Source organism: Rhinatrema bivittatum, chromosome 14, assembly GCF_901001135.1.
Source record: "Rhinatrema bivittatum chromosome 14, aRhiBiv1.1, whole genome shotgun sequence".
Lineage (NCBI taxonomy): Eukaryota > Metazoa > Chordata > Amphibia > Gymnophiona > Rhinatrematidae > Rhinatrema > Rhinatrema bivittatum.
The window spans coordinates 16,536,291-16,552,506 of record NC_042628.1 but is presented as its reverse complement, the minus strand read 5'-3'; the positions used below and the strand labels follow the sequence as shown (position 1 = coordinate 16,552,506).

Here is a 16,216-nt window from a genome sequence, read left to right as displayed (position 1 = left end):
AAACTTTATTTAATATTCAAAATAAAAATACAATTATATATTTATAACCTCTGTGTTGGTGTGTGTTGATTTCTTAACCTCTTGTTGTTTTCACCCTCATAGTGTAATCACTTTAATAGTCAGTACAACAACTTGGTGGACCAAAATTGGATTATAACCCAAAAAAGCAGCACAAGCATCCTCATCCAAATCTACTTATTTATTTAAAATTTCTTATATTCCGCTGCCTCCAGAGATTAATTCGGCACGGATTTGCAATAAAGCATTCACAAAATAATACAATCTAAACATTTACATCTTATGCCAGACAATACACATCAATAAAAACAAAACCTTTTTTCCCCCCCTTACTAATATAAGGGAGTTTACTTGAGTATATCGAAAGGATGAGGAAGCACATACAATGTTGTATAAATGCACAGGAAAATAATTAGTTTCAAAAACAGGCTCCCATGTCCTCCCTAATCCAGATCTTGGTGATCTGCTCTGTTTAATCGGGTGTTTTGCCTGCCTTGCTTGCTTCTGGTACTGGGCTCGTTTCTCAACACAAAATGTGTGTAACACTGACCTTTAAACACAGGGAGGCTGTCCAAACAGAAGAGCACAACAAACAAACAAACTGGGAGAGCAGGAAATTCTTACCGATGTGGAAATAATTCCTGAAGTTTAAGCAATGTTGTTTTTGGCTTATGTCCCGGCTCGGAGCAGTAAAACGTAGGTGCTCATGGTTTGTGCGCCAGTCTGTTGGTCTGTATCCTAGATGGGCCAAGCGGGGTAACCTTGGAATTGCTGGTGGGACTCTTTTTAATGAAGGTAGTGATACGCTTTGTAAAACTCGTGGGGCCTAAAATTCATCCCCCTCTATATTTCAATTCCATTAACTGAGCCACAGGTGCCTTGATCTTTCTCTTCACAATTGTCACCTCCCCTTCTGCACATGAGCATGGGGACAGTGGCATGCTTCTTACATGAATGGGCATCGTGCGACTCCCTTGTACTTATTTCGTGTGTAGACCTTCAAGCTTTCTTGCCGCCCCCCCCCCCCCTCCCGAAACTCCTATGTCTGCTTATCTTACATAGATTAGTTTCAGAGCAAAAATGTTAATTTCTCATTGACTCACAAATTAAGTTTCATTTGTCCTGGTCTTTAATCTCGCCACCTGTTAACTTTCTCAATTTTATCCACTGGCTGTTTCTGTTGCAGCTCTGCTCAATCCGACTTACCCTTTCCTCAGTTTATCCCACCTTATAACCACCTCATTTAATTCTTCTTTGTCTTGCTTTTGGCTCAAAACCTCTTCCTCTGACACCTCTTCCTGTGCGCCTTTAAATTCCCTGCAGTGAGGTTTTGCAATGAGTTCTGAGATTAAGGATATAGTTTTTGTTTGCAGACGGGAGCTCTTCAATTATCATAAACACACAGTCTTTTACCTGTCTGGTTCAAATGAGGCTCAGGTCAGGAGTGATTTCAAGTATTGTAAATTAATTGCTATCCAGTCTCCTGTTTCTACTAGAAAGGTGTCCAGTACACATACACATTGTCAATTCTCAATCTCTTTGGCAGTGTCTGCATGCAGTTCATAAGATTAAAGGAGTATAAAAAGTTAAATACTCAGGCTCCCTGATGATCTCTCCAGAGTGGGTGTGATGGACATTAATGAGGCAGCTGTAAGGAAACATTTTTTTTTCCTCCTAATATAATTGTCACAATTTGTATAGCAAATACTAGTTGTACACAGCGCTGTACAGATATATAAAAAATGGCTCCTGCTTCTTGGAGTTTGGTCTAATCAAGATATGGACAGGAAGAAGAGGTGACAGAGGAGAGATTTTATCTGGCTTCTCCTAACTCCTTTTCCAGGCTCTCCTTTCCATTTTACTTTTCTTCTGTCTTTATCACGTCCTCCTCTCCCCTAACAGATCTTTCCTTTTCCTCCATTTCACTCTTCTCTGCCTCTAAATATAATTTCACACTTTCTAACCACTCTCATCTAGATCTCATCCCTCCTCCTTCCTCATTCTTCTTTTCTTCCACATTTCTCACCTTCCTGTCTCATCATGTCACCTTGCCAACTATGCCCTTTCTAGCCCTCCATTTCCCTGTCAATGAGTTGTTGCACCCATCAGGCTCTCTTTCCCTCTCTCTCTCCACTCCTCATCACCCTTACATCAACTCTTCCCCTCTCATCCATTTCATTTTACTTGCCTCCCCGCGCATTCTCCCTTCCCCTCCAATCTAACACCCTCACTGCCCATGATCACCCTCTTTGACTCACTCTTACCACCAGTCATTTATTAATCACTTTTATATACTGTCATTCATCACAGCAGCTTACGTAAATTTGTAAAACAAGAATAAAACCAAGAGTACATTACAATTAGATAAAAATACTAACAGACAAAAACTGTTATTTTGTAAATATTAAAACAATGTTATCGAATAATAAAACTGTAAAAGCGAGGGTGATTATATAAATAAAAGAGCCGAAGGCATTTAAGGTTAAAAGGAAAATTAAGGCAGACTGGAGGGTAAGGAGAGAGCATTTAGAGTTAGGTCAGAGGAGTGAATGTACACATGGAGATTTAATTTTCAAATCTGTGCCTGTACTTTCCAGCACAGTATGAGTTCCAAAGTTCCCACAGTGTGCACACTGGGTAGAATTTGAAAATTACCCTGCCCATGCATTTGTTCATACCTGAATGCAGAAAGGACACTGTTATACAATACCAAACTAATACATATTAAATAGTAAGCAACAGTAAAATCAATAAGAAAGTGGCATGTAGAATTATCTCGCATTTTAAATTACTTACTACAAAGGCATTACGCTGTGATATGATTTTTGGTATCTGTTAATCGATTGCTAGAGACACTAGCGCTAGGGACACTAGTGTCCCTAGCGCCTCCTTTTATTGCAGGCCCTAATTAGCATATTGTTCTTTACTGGATCGCACGCCCAGGACAGCGGGCAATCGCCCACTCTCCCGCGTTTCTTTCTGTATTGGCCTGAAGGTTTTTATATATTCCCCCCCCCCCCATTCTCTCCCCCTCAGTTTGCATTGCCGATTTAAGACAGATCACACTTACCCCTCCCTCCAGCATTGTCTTCCTTGTGCTCCCCGTAGCATTCACTCTTCTTTTTGTGCTACCCTCCCCCTAACCTCTTCATATTCACACTCGCACACCCACATGTTCACTCCCACTCCCATATGCTCATTTCCATTCCTTCCCACCCCCTCCCTCGCCTCTCATTCTCCCACACTCACTCGCGCAATTACTTCTCTCCCTCGTCCGCGCAAATGGTCGCACCGCGCTGCTGGCACGCGCTCACTCACACCAGGCCTGGCCCGACCCCTTCAGGCAGCAGCCTCCTTTGGCCTGCACGGTCCGCTGCTGCCCCCCCCCCCCCCCCCAAGCTTCTTGTGCCCACTACCGCAGCAGCAGCACCACCACCACCTGGAGCCTCGGCCATTCAGGTTGGATTCCGGAGCCTCTGGATCGACTTCAGCGTTCCCAGTTACGTGGGCTTGAGTTCCCCGGTCTTGGGCTTACAGCTGTGGCTGCTCCAGCGTTGCCAGCTGCCTCCACATTTGCTAGATCCGGTTGAGCCAGGCCAGCGCTTACTTCAGTGCAGGAGGGATTTTACCTTTCTGGGGGGGGGGCGGCTGCAATCGGCAACTCCGACTACACGTGCCTGCATACAGTGTGGTAAAGCCTGGGCTGGATCAAGGCTCGTGGGGGTGAAGCTGGAGCCAGTTGGGAAGCCCCTAATCTGCCCCTCCTTCCACCTGCTGCCTTTTGACAGGAGAAGCAGAGAGCAGAAACCCGCTTTCTCTGGAGGGGAGAGGCTGCGGTGCCCCGAGCCGCGTGCGGCTCCCGCCAGGCTTCTTTGCATATTCAGCCCCGGCCCCGCCCCCGCCCGCCTCCCTCCCTCCGGCTGGGCAGTAAAGCGACGTGTACCAAGCAGTCCCCGCGCACGAGCTGGAGGAGCAGCTGGGCCCGGGGAGCGCGAGCCCGCCGAGGGGGGTGGGCGCGCGAGGATTCCACCAACGTCTTGCAAGCCTCCCCCCACCCCCGCACCTTCTGCAAGCGGCTGCACGTGCCTCGTGCCCGGCAGGTAAGCGGGGAGGGGGGGGGGCTTCGGGTCTCCGCCGTGAAACAGCAAAGAGGCGCCAAGCTTGCCCTGATTGAGGGAGGGGGGGCCCCCTCGGAGATTCCCCCCCCCCCCCACGAGTTCAGCTCCTTTCGCCGACCTGCGGGGCTCTCACCCCAAGGCGCTGCCGCTCCCTCCTCTGAGGGCGAACCGCTGGCCTCGCTGCCTGGCGGCAAAACGTGCAACCCCCCCCCAGCAGGTGCAAACCCGGACTTTCAGTTTCCATGTTTGGTGCTTTGCTTTTCTTTAAAAACGAAAAATGCTTGTTAAAAGTTGAACTTAGGCAGAGGTAGAAACTACAAGCTAGAGCTAACGTTTTCCCAGACAATTTATGGATTTAGCCCATAACCAAACAGCCATTTTTGTATGAAACTGAGAGGGGAGAAAGCGCACTGTAAGCCCTTTCACATAGTAATATGACAGTGACGGCAGATAACGGCCCTCAAGTTACCTATGGTTGTAACTTAACTGCTGCTCCCTCCAGGTTACCCCGTGCCTTCTGCAGGACACAACTACTCTGTGCAGGTTACCCCGTGCCTTCTGCAGGACACATCTACTCTGTGCAGGTTACCCCTGTACCTTCTGCAGGACACAACTACTCTGTGCAGGTTACCCCGTGCCTTCTGCAGGACACAACTACTCTGTGCAGGTTACCCCGTGCCTTCTGCAGGACACATCTACTCTGTGCAGGTTACCCCTGTACCTTCTGCAGGACACAACTACTCTGTGCAGGTTACCCCTGTACCTTCTGCAGGACACAACTACTCTGTGCAGGTTACCCCTGTACCTTCTGCAGGACACATCTACTCTGTGCAGGTTACCCCGTGCCTTCTGCAGGACACAACTGCTCTGTGCAGGTTACCCCTGTACCTTCTGCAGGACACATCTACTCTGTGCAGGTTACCGCGTGCCTTCTGCAGGACACATCTACTCTGTGCAGGTTACCCCGTGCCTTCTGCAGGACACAACTACTCTGTGCAGGTTACCCCTGTACCTTCTGCAGGACACATCTACTCTGTGCAGGTTACCCCGTGCCTTCTGCAGGACACAACTACTCTGTGCAGGTTACCCCTGTACCTTCTGCAGGACACATCTACTCTGTGCAGGTTACCCCTGTGCCTTCTGCAGGACACAACTACTCTGTGCAGGTTACCCCGTGCCTTCTGCAGGACACATCTACTCTGTGCAGGTTACCCCTGTACCTTCTGCAGGACACATCTACTCTGTGCAGGTTACCCCGTGCCTTCTGCAGGACACAACTGCTCTGTGCAGGTTACCCCTGTACCTTCTGCAGGACACATCTACTCTGTGCAGGTTACCCCTGTACCTTCTGCAGGACACATCTACTCTGTGCAGGTTACCCCGTGCCTTCTGCAGGACACAACTACTCTGTGCAGGTTACCCCTGTACCTTCTGCAGGACACATCTACTCTGTGCAGGTTACCCCGTGCCTTCTGCAGGACACAACTACTCTGTGCAGGTTACCCCTGTACCTTCTGCAGGACACATCTACTCTGTGCAGGTTACCCCGTGCCTTCTGCAGGACACAACTACTCTGTGCAGGTTACCCCTGTACCTTCTGCAGGACACATCTACTCTGTGCAGGTTACCCCTGTACCTTCTGCAGGACACATCTACTCTGTGCAGGTTACCCCGTGCCTTCTGCAGGACACAACTACTCTGTGCAGGTTACCCCGTGCCTTCTGCAGGACACAACTACTCTGTGCAGGTTACCCCGTGCCTTCTGCAGGACACATCTACTCTGTGCAGGTTACCCCTGTACCTTCTGCAGGACACATCTACTCTGTGCAGGTTACCCCTGTGCCTTCTGCAGGACACAACTACTCTGTGCAGGTTACCCCGTGCCTTCTGCAGGACACATCTACTCTGTGCAGGTTAGCCCGTGCCTTCTGCAGGACTCATCTACTCTGTGCAGGTTACCCCTGTGCCTTCTGCAGGACACAACTACTCTGTGCAGGTTACCCCTGTACCTTCTGCAGGACACATCTACTCTGTGCAGGTTACCCCGTGCCTTCTGCAGGACACATCTACTCTGTGCAGGTTACCCCCGTGCCTTCTGCAGGACACATCTACTCTGTGCAGGTTACCCCTGTACCTTCTGCAGGACACATCTACTCTGTGCAGGTTACCCCCGTGCCTTCTGCAGGACACATCTACTCTGTGCAGGTTACCCCCGTACCTTCTGCAGGACACATCTACTCTGTGCAGGTTACCCCGTGCCTTCTGCAGGACACAACTACTCTGTGCAGGTTACCCCGTGCCTTCTGCAGGACACATCTACTCTGTGCAGGTTACCCCGTGCCTTCTGCAGGACACATCTACTCTGTGCAGGTTACCCCTGTACCTTCTGCAGGACACATCTACTCTGTGCAGGTTAGCCCGTGCCTTCTGCAGGACACATCTACTCTGTGCAGGTTACCCCGTGCCTTCTGCAGGACACAACTACTCTGTGCAGGTTACCCCGTACCTTCTGCAGGACACATCTACTCTGTGCAGGTTAGCCCGTGCCTTCTGCAGGACACAACTACTCTGTGCAGGTTACCCCGTGCCTTCTGCAGGACACATCTACTCTGTGCAGGTTACCCCGTGCCTTCTGCAGGACACAACTGCTCTGTGCAGGTTACCGCGTGCCTTCTGCAGGACACATCTACTCTGTGCAGGTTACCCCGTGCCTTCTGCAGGACACAACTACTCTGTGCAGGTTACCCCCGTACCTTCTGTTAGGAGTAGTAACTGCTGCTCTGTGCAGGTTACCCCCGTACCTTCTGTTAGGAGTAGTAACTGCTGCTCCATACAGGTTACCCCTGTGCCTTCTGCAGGACACATCTACTCTGTGCAGGTTACCCCCGTACCTTCTGTTAGGAGTAGTAACTGCTGCTCTGTGCAGGTTACCCCCGTACCTTCTGTTAGGAGTAGTAACTGATGCTCTGTACATGTTACCCCTGTGCCTTCTGCAGGACACATCTACTCTGTGCAGGTTACCCCCGTACCTTCTGTTAGGAGTAGTAACTGTTGCTCCATACATGTTACCCCTGTGCCTTCTGCAGGGCACAGCTATTGTATGCAGGTGATCTGCAGTGTTTTTCTCATGCCCTTTCTTACTTGTAATTCTGTCTTTTGCAGCTGATTCATGGTCACAGCCAGAAGACAGCTTGGTGGCCTTTCTTTGGACTGCACCTTCACTTATTTGCTTGCACGATGAAGACAAAAGCCAAAGCAATACACAGAAAACTTCCCCCTCGTACCTCACAGGTCCTTAACGGTGAGCTCGAGACGGGCCAGCTCGAAGCGGGCACTCGCTCACGACGACACCGCAGGAAAACCCAAGAAGGAAGCAAAGGGCGCTCTGAAACTGCCCCGAGAGGAAGGAAACCGCCGGCGTGGGGCGTTAAGCAGCACAGCGCCAGGAGGCTGGAGAGCAACGAGCGCGAGAGGCAGAGGATGCACAAGCTCAACAACGCCTTCCAGGCCCTGAGGGAGGTCATCCCCCACGTGCGGGCGGAGAAGAAGCTGTCCAAGATCGAGACCCTCACCTTGGCCAAAAACTATATTAACACGCTGACGGCCACCGTCCTCAGCATGTCCAGCGGCCCCCTCGCTGCCTTGGAGGAAGCCCGAGCGTCCAAGGGCTGCAGCTTCTACCAGCACTACCAGCAGCGTGCAGAGGACGAGGAAGGGGGCCAGCATTTGCAGAAATATTCCACGCAGATCCACAGCTTCCGGCAAGGAAGTTAATGCCGGCCGCAGCGGAATTACTTTTAGCAACTGCCTCGCCGTTTCGCCTTTCCTAGGGCAGGATGGGGACAAGGTTTTTGTTCTTCGAGACTCACATTGAATGCCTTGGAATATTAATGTAGATTCCTGATTTTAAGTAGAAATGTATTTTTAACGTTTTATTTTTCTAGACACGGTGATTTTTTTTTTTAAAGAGAAATCAGTGCAGATAAAGAGAGCGTTATCACCGTTGCCTTGGATTGATTTGAGGATAGTAGATTTGATTAATGCATGATGCCTTCTCTAATCCGATGTAGATATTCTCTGCACTAGCAAAAAAAAAAAAAAAAAAAATAGCAACTCTGCGCTTTAACAAGAAATGCTGTTTTAAGCAAACTATGGTAAAATATAAAGCTAGGAAGTTAGAAATGCTAAATTACGTGCAAAGCAATAATTATATTGTATTTTAAAATTGCTTCAAAACCTTCAGCTTAAAAACACAAGTAACTAATATAGTAGCGAGGGCAGAGAAAGACCAAATGGTCCATCCAGTCTGCCCAGTACGTTTCTTAATGGCAGTATCTGCCGCTCCGTGCAGGTTACCCCCAAGACTTATGATAAGGGTAGTGATATTTACAATCAAAACCAAGCAACTATCAAACCCATAACAAAGTTACTGCTAGCAAAAGTTTTACAGGGTGAGCAGCCTCCTTGGTAATTCAACGCTGCTTGCATGTGTTTTGATTTTGGGCTTATTTCGGCCTGGAACGTGCACTTTTAAAGGATCCTTTTTATTTCATCGCTTTTCATTTTCAATCTCAGAAAAGTGTGTCTATATAATCTATATATATATATATATATATAATGTGTATATATATAAATTTATATGTACATACAGTTTATAGCAGGGGTTGGTAGCAGCAGCCTACCTACCTTCATTTAAAAAAAAGCGCATCTGGTGTCACGTGGAAAAGAATCTTATGATGTCACCTGTGGTGCAGGAGGTGAGTCTGCTCAGTGAGCATCATCAGAGGGGGGACTGCCACGGCATCTGTGTCATCTGCAGGAGCCCTCCCATTGGTGGTGGTGGCCCAGAAAAAAAGTCCTGTGGCGCAGGGCCTGCTAATCCCATGGCAGCAGCAGTTGGTGAGGTGCTGGGCACCCCCCCTATGCGGAGGACTTAAGGCAAGGGTTTCCTCTCGAAAGCAGGGGGGGGGGGGTGTGAGACCAGAGGAAAGAGAGGAGTGGGTGGGAGAACAGGAGGAAGATGAGGGGAGAGGGAATGCGCCACTCGCCACCCTGCCCCCAGCCTGCATGGCTGCCCACACACAAGAAATCTGGGAACAACATTACTGGTCCTTGCCCCACCTGTGGGGAAACCTGGCCCCCCCACTCCCCTCCCCCTCTCTTTCAGGCAGTCATAATTATGCATATATTCTGACCAGAGGAAACATTTTGGTCTGTAAATTCATAAACTACATTGTTAATTTAAAAATGAAGGTCATATTCTTATCGGAGCTGAACACTGTTAACACGGAGTCAGTGCTGATAGGGGAAAAAGCACAGAAGGAAAGGTTAAGATGATCTTTAACGAACAGCAAAGGGGAAAGACAAATTCCAGATATTTTCCTCCTGTTCTTTTATTACCAATAAGATCTCCCTCTCTGCAGGCAAAGCTCAGACAGGGGTAGCTTTTTTGGAGATGTGCTGAGCTACAGCGTTCGTTCACAGAAAGAAAGCCAAAAGCACTGCTGTGCCGGGACAGGTGAAGAGCGGGTGTGGGCCAGAGGCGGGGGAATAGAATTTAAACTTGCTTGGAAAGTTTCCCCAGATTTCTCGCGTTTCAGGGCTGTCACGCTGTGCTCATCCTGTACCCGGGAAGGGGGGGGGGGCGTTATTTCTGTCCTTCCCCCCCGAGAGTCCTGCAGGGGAGCCCTGCCCGGCTCAACTCATTTCTGGAGGAGGCATCTCCGAAATCCACCTCCAACACCTGAAGCCAATTTTTTTTCAAAGAAGGGCCATTCCTGGAAAAAAAAAAACCAAAAACGCGGAGGAGCTTTCACACTACGCTGCAGTAAAAGGAATAAAAGAAGAGAAAAAAAAGACTGGAAAGGACCCTTGCAGCTCAGCCTTGACGTTTGTGGGGAAAGGTCGCAACAACCCTAGGACAGGATGCTACAGGCCTTCCAAAGGACACATTCCTGGATCTGAAATGGCCAGTCCAGCCACGAGAGCATTTGGATCCGAGCCTGCTGCTTCTGGCCACGGGGACTTGCACGTTCAGATGCTCTCAAAACAGAAGGGTTAACTCTGTCCAAAGACTGTTGCGTGGCACTGATCAGGCCTTTAAATGATTCGATCCTTGGTGGCATTGCAGTGGGTAAGAGAATAACTTTCTTAAGATGGAGCAAGAAGCTGGAAGTACTGGTTGGATTTTTGTATAGGGCACCGACACTGCACAGAGACAGATTATCCATCGCAGCCCCTGGGACTGATTTAACACCAGGCATGCTGTTATAAAAGGACGCAATACAACGTGAGGAAAAAAATGTGAGCTGATTTTCTAGCACATGTTTTCTTTGCTCATGTGATAAAAAAAATGAGTTAACTCCCAATGCAGGAAGCTAATTGTATGCAAATGTATTGGGAATTAAAAAAAAACCCAACAAAAAACAAAATAACAAGCATGTGCACTCACCATAACACCTGTGCCATGTTACACAAAACACGAGATGCTTGTGAAATGAGCTGTGCACATAAAACAAGTGAAAAAAAGGCACCCTAGTTAGGTGTAAAGTGAAATGCTTTGTTTTGGGAGAGGCATTTCTTAGCACCAATATCACCAATCTGCGGCACGCCAATTGTATGTGCAGCAGTCCATCATTGCATAAGCACTTTGGGGAAGGCACTTAGTAGTTTATTGGGTTTGATTAATCACAATTCTTTCTTAAAAATCAAAGCAATGTATAATAGCATTAAAAAAAAATCCAAGAAAATCAAATATTGGTAAAATAAAACAATGAAAAATCATTGTGCAGCACTTGCTTTTTTTGTACAACCTTGCATGGCTTTTACCTTGTGCTGTTTTCGATTTGGCTGCTGAAATGTCGGCCAGGCAGGAATTACATGACAGTGTGACAGAGGGATGGCGGACCTCATGGACTGACATGAGATGAAGCTAGAGAAGCATGAGGTGACAGCAATAGACAATTGTACGTACAGTGAGCACTACATAATGGTAACACCTTCCCCACAGACAACTGAACATATACAAGCTCTGCAAAAAGTGCCTTCCCCAAAGAGCACCTACAGTGCTGCATCTCTGACTTGGGGCAGAGCAGAGTGCCTCTGGCTTCTTGTCCCAGGGATCCTACGGCTGAAGGTCTCTGGCTTAGCCTGTATTTTTTTAGGATTGACAATGTAAGGCCTGAGTCCGAGATGGAATACAAATTTAACTCAAGCTTTCTGGTGCTAGGTGTTAGCATATGGTGCTGTGTCAGTGTGGTCCTGGAGCTGGGGGTTCCACCCTGGACAGAGGAGACCCCAAGTTCAGGACCCCCCACACCAGGAACTGGTCCAGCACCATAATTCACATTTCTGGGGCAAATGTTAAATTTTTAACTTTTATTCCACCTGTGACCCAGAAGTAATAGTGACTGCCTTTGTTAACATAGGATTTTCCCAGAAGTGCACCAGTTCATGCATACATTTTGTGTATGCTAAAATCCTTATTAGATCAGAAGTAAAGTTACGTGCATGTATCCTACCTCCCCTAATATAAGTATAAGTAACTCAGAAGCAGGGAGAGAAGGGTGATGCATCCTGCTTCATCTGTTGCTGACATTTGTTTTTTGCCTCTAGCAGGCTCGGATGCAAGACTTTCTGCCCTGCCTCTGTTCTTCCTAATGGGATTGTAGCAGCCTTTTGCTTGTGAATAGGAAATGGTCCACAAAGTGTAAAAAGGAATAGAGAAACTGTCCATGTGGACAAACAGGTCAGTGGTTTTCATGAAAGCAGACTGGGGCAGATTTTATAATCTGCGCACGTGGGGTATATTTGTACACATTACCTGGCACGAACAAATGTACACCCAATTTTATAACAGGCGCGCGCTGCCGCGCGCCTGTTATAAAATCCAGGGTCAGCACATTTGTGCATGCCGAGCCCTAGGGGAGCCCCGATGGCTTTCTCCATTCCCTCCGAGGCCACTCCAAGAGCGGCCTCGGAGGGAACTTTCCTTCTGCTCCCCCCCCCCACCTTCCCCTATCTAACCCACCTCTTAGCCCTACCTAAATCACCCCCCCTACCTTTATTGCAGAATTTACGCCTGCCTCTGGCAGGCGTAACTTAAGCACAGCTGCTGGCGCGCCATCCTCCAGCACAGCCGCTGTGCCGGAGGCCTGTGTCGGTGTCCACAGACAGGCACCACGGCCCCGCCCCCTTCCCGCCCCTTTTTCAAATTCCCGGGACATACGCGCGTGTCGCTGAGCCTATGCAAAATAGGCTCGGCGCGCACAGGAGCAGTTTTCGGGATTATGCGCGTAACCCTTTGAAACTCTGCCCAGCTGTGTTTTAGCTGAATATGACTCTAGTTACCAACTCTACAACTATTAGTGTAGGAGTTAAACCAGGAGGTATTTTAAAGCATCTTCTAGTAGAGACCAGAGTCCATTTCAGTTAGACTCCTAAAACAGTTCTGTTGTGGAACCCACACAGGGACAACAATGCAACCTTTTTCCTCTTGAGAATGTAAGGATTTTTAAAATTCTTTATTATTTTCAGTTCTGCTGCTTTCAGATTCCTGATTTAAAAAAAAAAAATCATTATATTCAGTTTATTAAATTCCTAACAGTTAAAAAGAGGTCCTTTCAGCAGCTTCATGGGGGTTAAAATGATTGTTCTTCAGTATGGCCAAGGCTTGCTAATTGCTAGAAGCTTACTGTATAAAAATAAACTGGATATTAGATGATGGAATAAAATAAAACAAACGGTTTGTGGAAGATTCTTTGCTTCTCAAAGTTTGTTTTAACGCTCTGAAGAAGATTTAGATTTTTAAAAACATAGGGGTAGACTGAGTAGGGGTTCTCCCCATTTTGTAGGGACATACTTCAGTTTCAAATAAAACAAAAAAAACACAAAATTTACAAAATATATCCCCTCCCATTCCAACTAAATGCACCAAACACCATTAAATCCCCCCCCCCCCAAAAAAAAAAACAAACCACTCAGGCCTTACTTCTTCCTGCCAGGCATTCGCTTGCATTTTACCTCCATTCCCCTCCCTGCCAGTGCAGTTATTCAAAATTACAGTAGTCAAGTTTAGGCGCCATAGTGGATTGCAGGGCTCTTCCAAAATGGCGCTGGCCTCAGGTCAGCCGGCACCGTGAAGAACGCCAGGGGATGTGCATGAGGATGCGGTGGGATCTGGAGGAGGGAACAGAAGATGGCGAGAAGCCCAGGAAAGGAGGTGGTGGTGAGGGGAGTGGTGTTAAATAAGCCAAATTTTTTTTTTTAATTGGCAGGAGAGGGGCTGGCAAGCCAGATTTTAGTGCACACCGTCGTAAAACAAATCACATTAAAAAAGATGACTAAACCTCAACTCTCTCCTATGAATAAAGTGAAAAAAAAAACCAAACCAAACCCTGTACACTCTCTACCATTTTGTGCCTTTGGGGAAATCCAGTTACAGAAGTTAATCAGTGGTTTGTGCCTTTTTCCAGCAAGGTTATAACTGTGACCAATTATGTGTGTGAAAAGTTTCCAAAATCTTGTTTTAAAAAAAAAAAAAATAATAAAGGACATTAATAAATATTGTCTTGTAGAATTTGAGGTACAAAAACCGAAGAGCTATGACAGAAGATAGTTTAGCCTACATAAACATAAAAGCCCATTTATTTGAGATCAGGTTAAATTCTTTTTAGGTCATCATCACAGTTGTATGGGGGTAAATGGTGGGGACAGTTTCCACATTGTCAGCGTTGGGATAAAGGCAGTGGCCATGTCTGGCCCACAAACTTTGCACCAGTTTTCAAAGCGAACGTACATGAGGTCGTCGCAGACGTTTGCACCGTAGGACTTTGCTGGAAAAGTGCACAGGTAGAACCAAATAAAAATCTATGTGCATACTTTTCCTTCTCTGACCTAAATGTGACTCCACAAATGCCTCCTTGCTGTTGGGGGAGGACGGGGGGAATAAGCAAAGTGCATTTTTCCACAAGTAAGCACGTTTACCCATATTAAAATCGTTGATTATTGCCTCTAGAGTAGGCTCGGTAACAGTTTTCCCATCATTACAGGTACTTTTGCGGAGAGTTTCTTAACTTTTTATATGTATATTTTTTTTGTACTTTTGACTACAAAACAACTTTTTTTTTTGTTTTGTTTTCTTTTTTTGTTCATTATGTTTTCCTGGCTTGGTTTCAGTTTAGCTTCGGAGGTCCACATCATCATAAAAAGATTTATAACCTTGCTCCATATTGTAAGTAAAGTTGCATTGTCTGTTCTGTTCTAGTTTTTGTTCTGTGGATATATGCAAAGTTTCTCTTCCCCGGGGTGCATGGGTCATTTGTTTGCCACTGGTTTACCTAAACTAATCGAGCAAATAGCAGCATTATTAAAAGTTAATAAAGCATTTGGCAGACAATCTTGTTTGCAGTTCTGAATCCTATCCAGTATCTGGTACAGAAGATTTGATTCTAAAACACACAGAGTACCGGCTCTGACTGCTAGAAATATTTTTTTCATGTTTAATACATTTGGACAAAAAGGTCAATTGCCTTTACTGAAAGAGCACAGAATAACATGCTATCTTAGGAAAATTATTTACATTACGGTGTCACTTTTCCTTCTTGGAGGAAAGCATAAAGAGAGATATTCAGCAGTCAACGCTTGGCTGCTTAAGGACACTTACGGGTTCTTAAGACTCAGATCAGGCAGTTGGCAGATCGTTTTTTTCCAGTAGGTTACATCTTCTTTATCTAGAGATGAAGTTCTGGAAAATGCGTGAATCAAGCAAAAATTAGTGTCCTTTCGCTAAATTCTCTGCAGGTCATAGGAGATCCCTTGTGGGTTTAACAATGCCAATATTAGCAAAATCCCTCCCAATAGCTTGACTGAGCTCTTAGAACAGAGCAGCCACTGTCAAAAGTCACACAAATCTTGTAACCGGAAAAAAAAAATTACTTCTCCAGAGCAGAGACTACCCATCATCCCACTTAGTGACAAAAATTCAAATGTAGCCAAATGTTCAATTTGTGCATAGAGTGAGGCCAGGAAACTTTCTGTACCTTGTGGCCTAAAGCTAAGCCATTGTTTTAGGTTCAGACAGGTTTAGTAGGTGGCTCCGGGCACTGGGAACAGACTGCTGTGCCTGGATTTACTCTTGTTTGCATGGACTTGGAGTTCTGATCACCCAGTGAAAGGCAGGAGTACAAGGACATAGAGGTAAGGAATGGCTCAGCCAGCAGATGCCTCAGGAAGTCCCAGGAGGAGGATCACAGGCAAACGGGAGGCTTCTCTCACATCAGCTGAAGGAGTCGTCGGCCCAACAGGAGGTTGGTCTGGTTTGTTTCTCCAGCCTTCCAGGCCCACTGGGAGGCTGTTCCCTCATCCTTCACCCAGATCAAGAGCAAAACATCACCAACTCCTGCTCTTCCGGGCCCAGTGGGACACCAACTTTATCTTCTCTCGCTGGGCCCGGAAGGGACAGATAACAGGAGAGCAGTGCATGCTCTATACACATAGATCCACTGCAGACTTCTGCTGCCGCCAGTCACCTCCTTTTCCTCTCCCCAAAGCTTCTTGCTCTCAGCTGCTGCTGGTAAGGAGGGAGGGAGAGACTGGACTGGAGGCTTTTCTGCTGGCTGGGAGGCAGGAGGAGGGGGAAATGTGTGTGCTACTAGGCAGGTAGGGTTCGAGAGGGTGTGGATTTTGGTCTTTCATTCTGTATTTGGTGAAGGTCTGTTTATCTGTGACCGAGGTGAGATAATTGACCAGGATGTAGGCTTCTTGTATCTGTCTCTATTGTGTTTTCTCAATAAGACACAACACACTTTTTTTTTTGTTTTATTTTTAATTTTATATTTTTAAGTGTGTGTGTAATTATGTAAACCACCTTGTACTTTTGGAGTGGGTGGTATATGAAGAAGTATATAAGCCAGGACTCCTGGATTAATAGGGACACGAGGAAGAATCCCCCAGTGTTCTCAGCCTGTTCAATGAATGCTGTTCTTTGTGTTCCATAGGTTGAAAAGCAATAAAAATGATTTAAACTTAAAATATATATAAGCTAAATAAATAAGAGGTGCACTGCTGCCTTTACATAAGTG

General features: G+C 46.8%; 1 protein-coding gene across 1 annotated transcript; it reads left to right on the top strand.

Moving 5' to 3' along the window:
• Positions 1–3,759: 3,759 nt before the first annotated feature.
• Positions 3,760–9,964, top strand: BHLHA15 (basic helix-loop-helix family member a15). The gene is made up of 2 exons (XM_029577236.1): positions 3,760–4,118; positions 7,299–9,964. The coding sequence occupies exon 2, from the start codon at positions 7,374–7,376 to the stop codon at positions 7,908–7,910; it is 537 nt and encodes a 178-aa protein (XP_029433096.1). The 5' UTR covers positions 3,760–4,118; positions 7,299–7,373; the 3' UTR covers positions 7,911–9,964.
• The last annotated feature ends 6,252 nt before the right edge of the window (positions 9,965–16,216 follow it).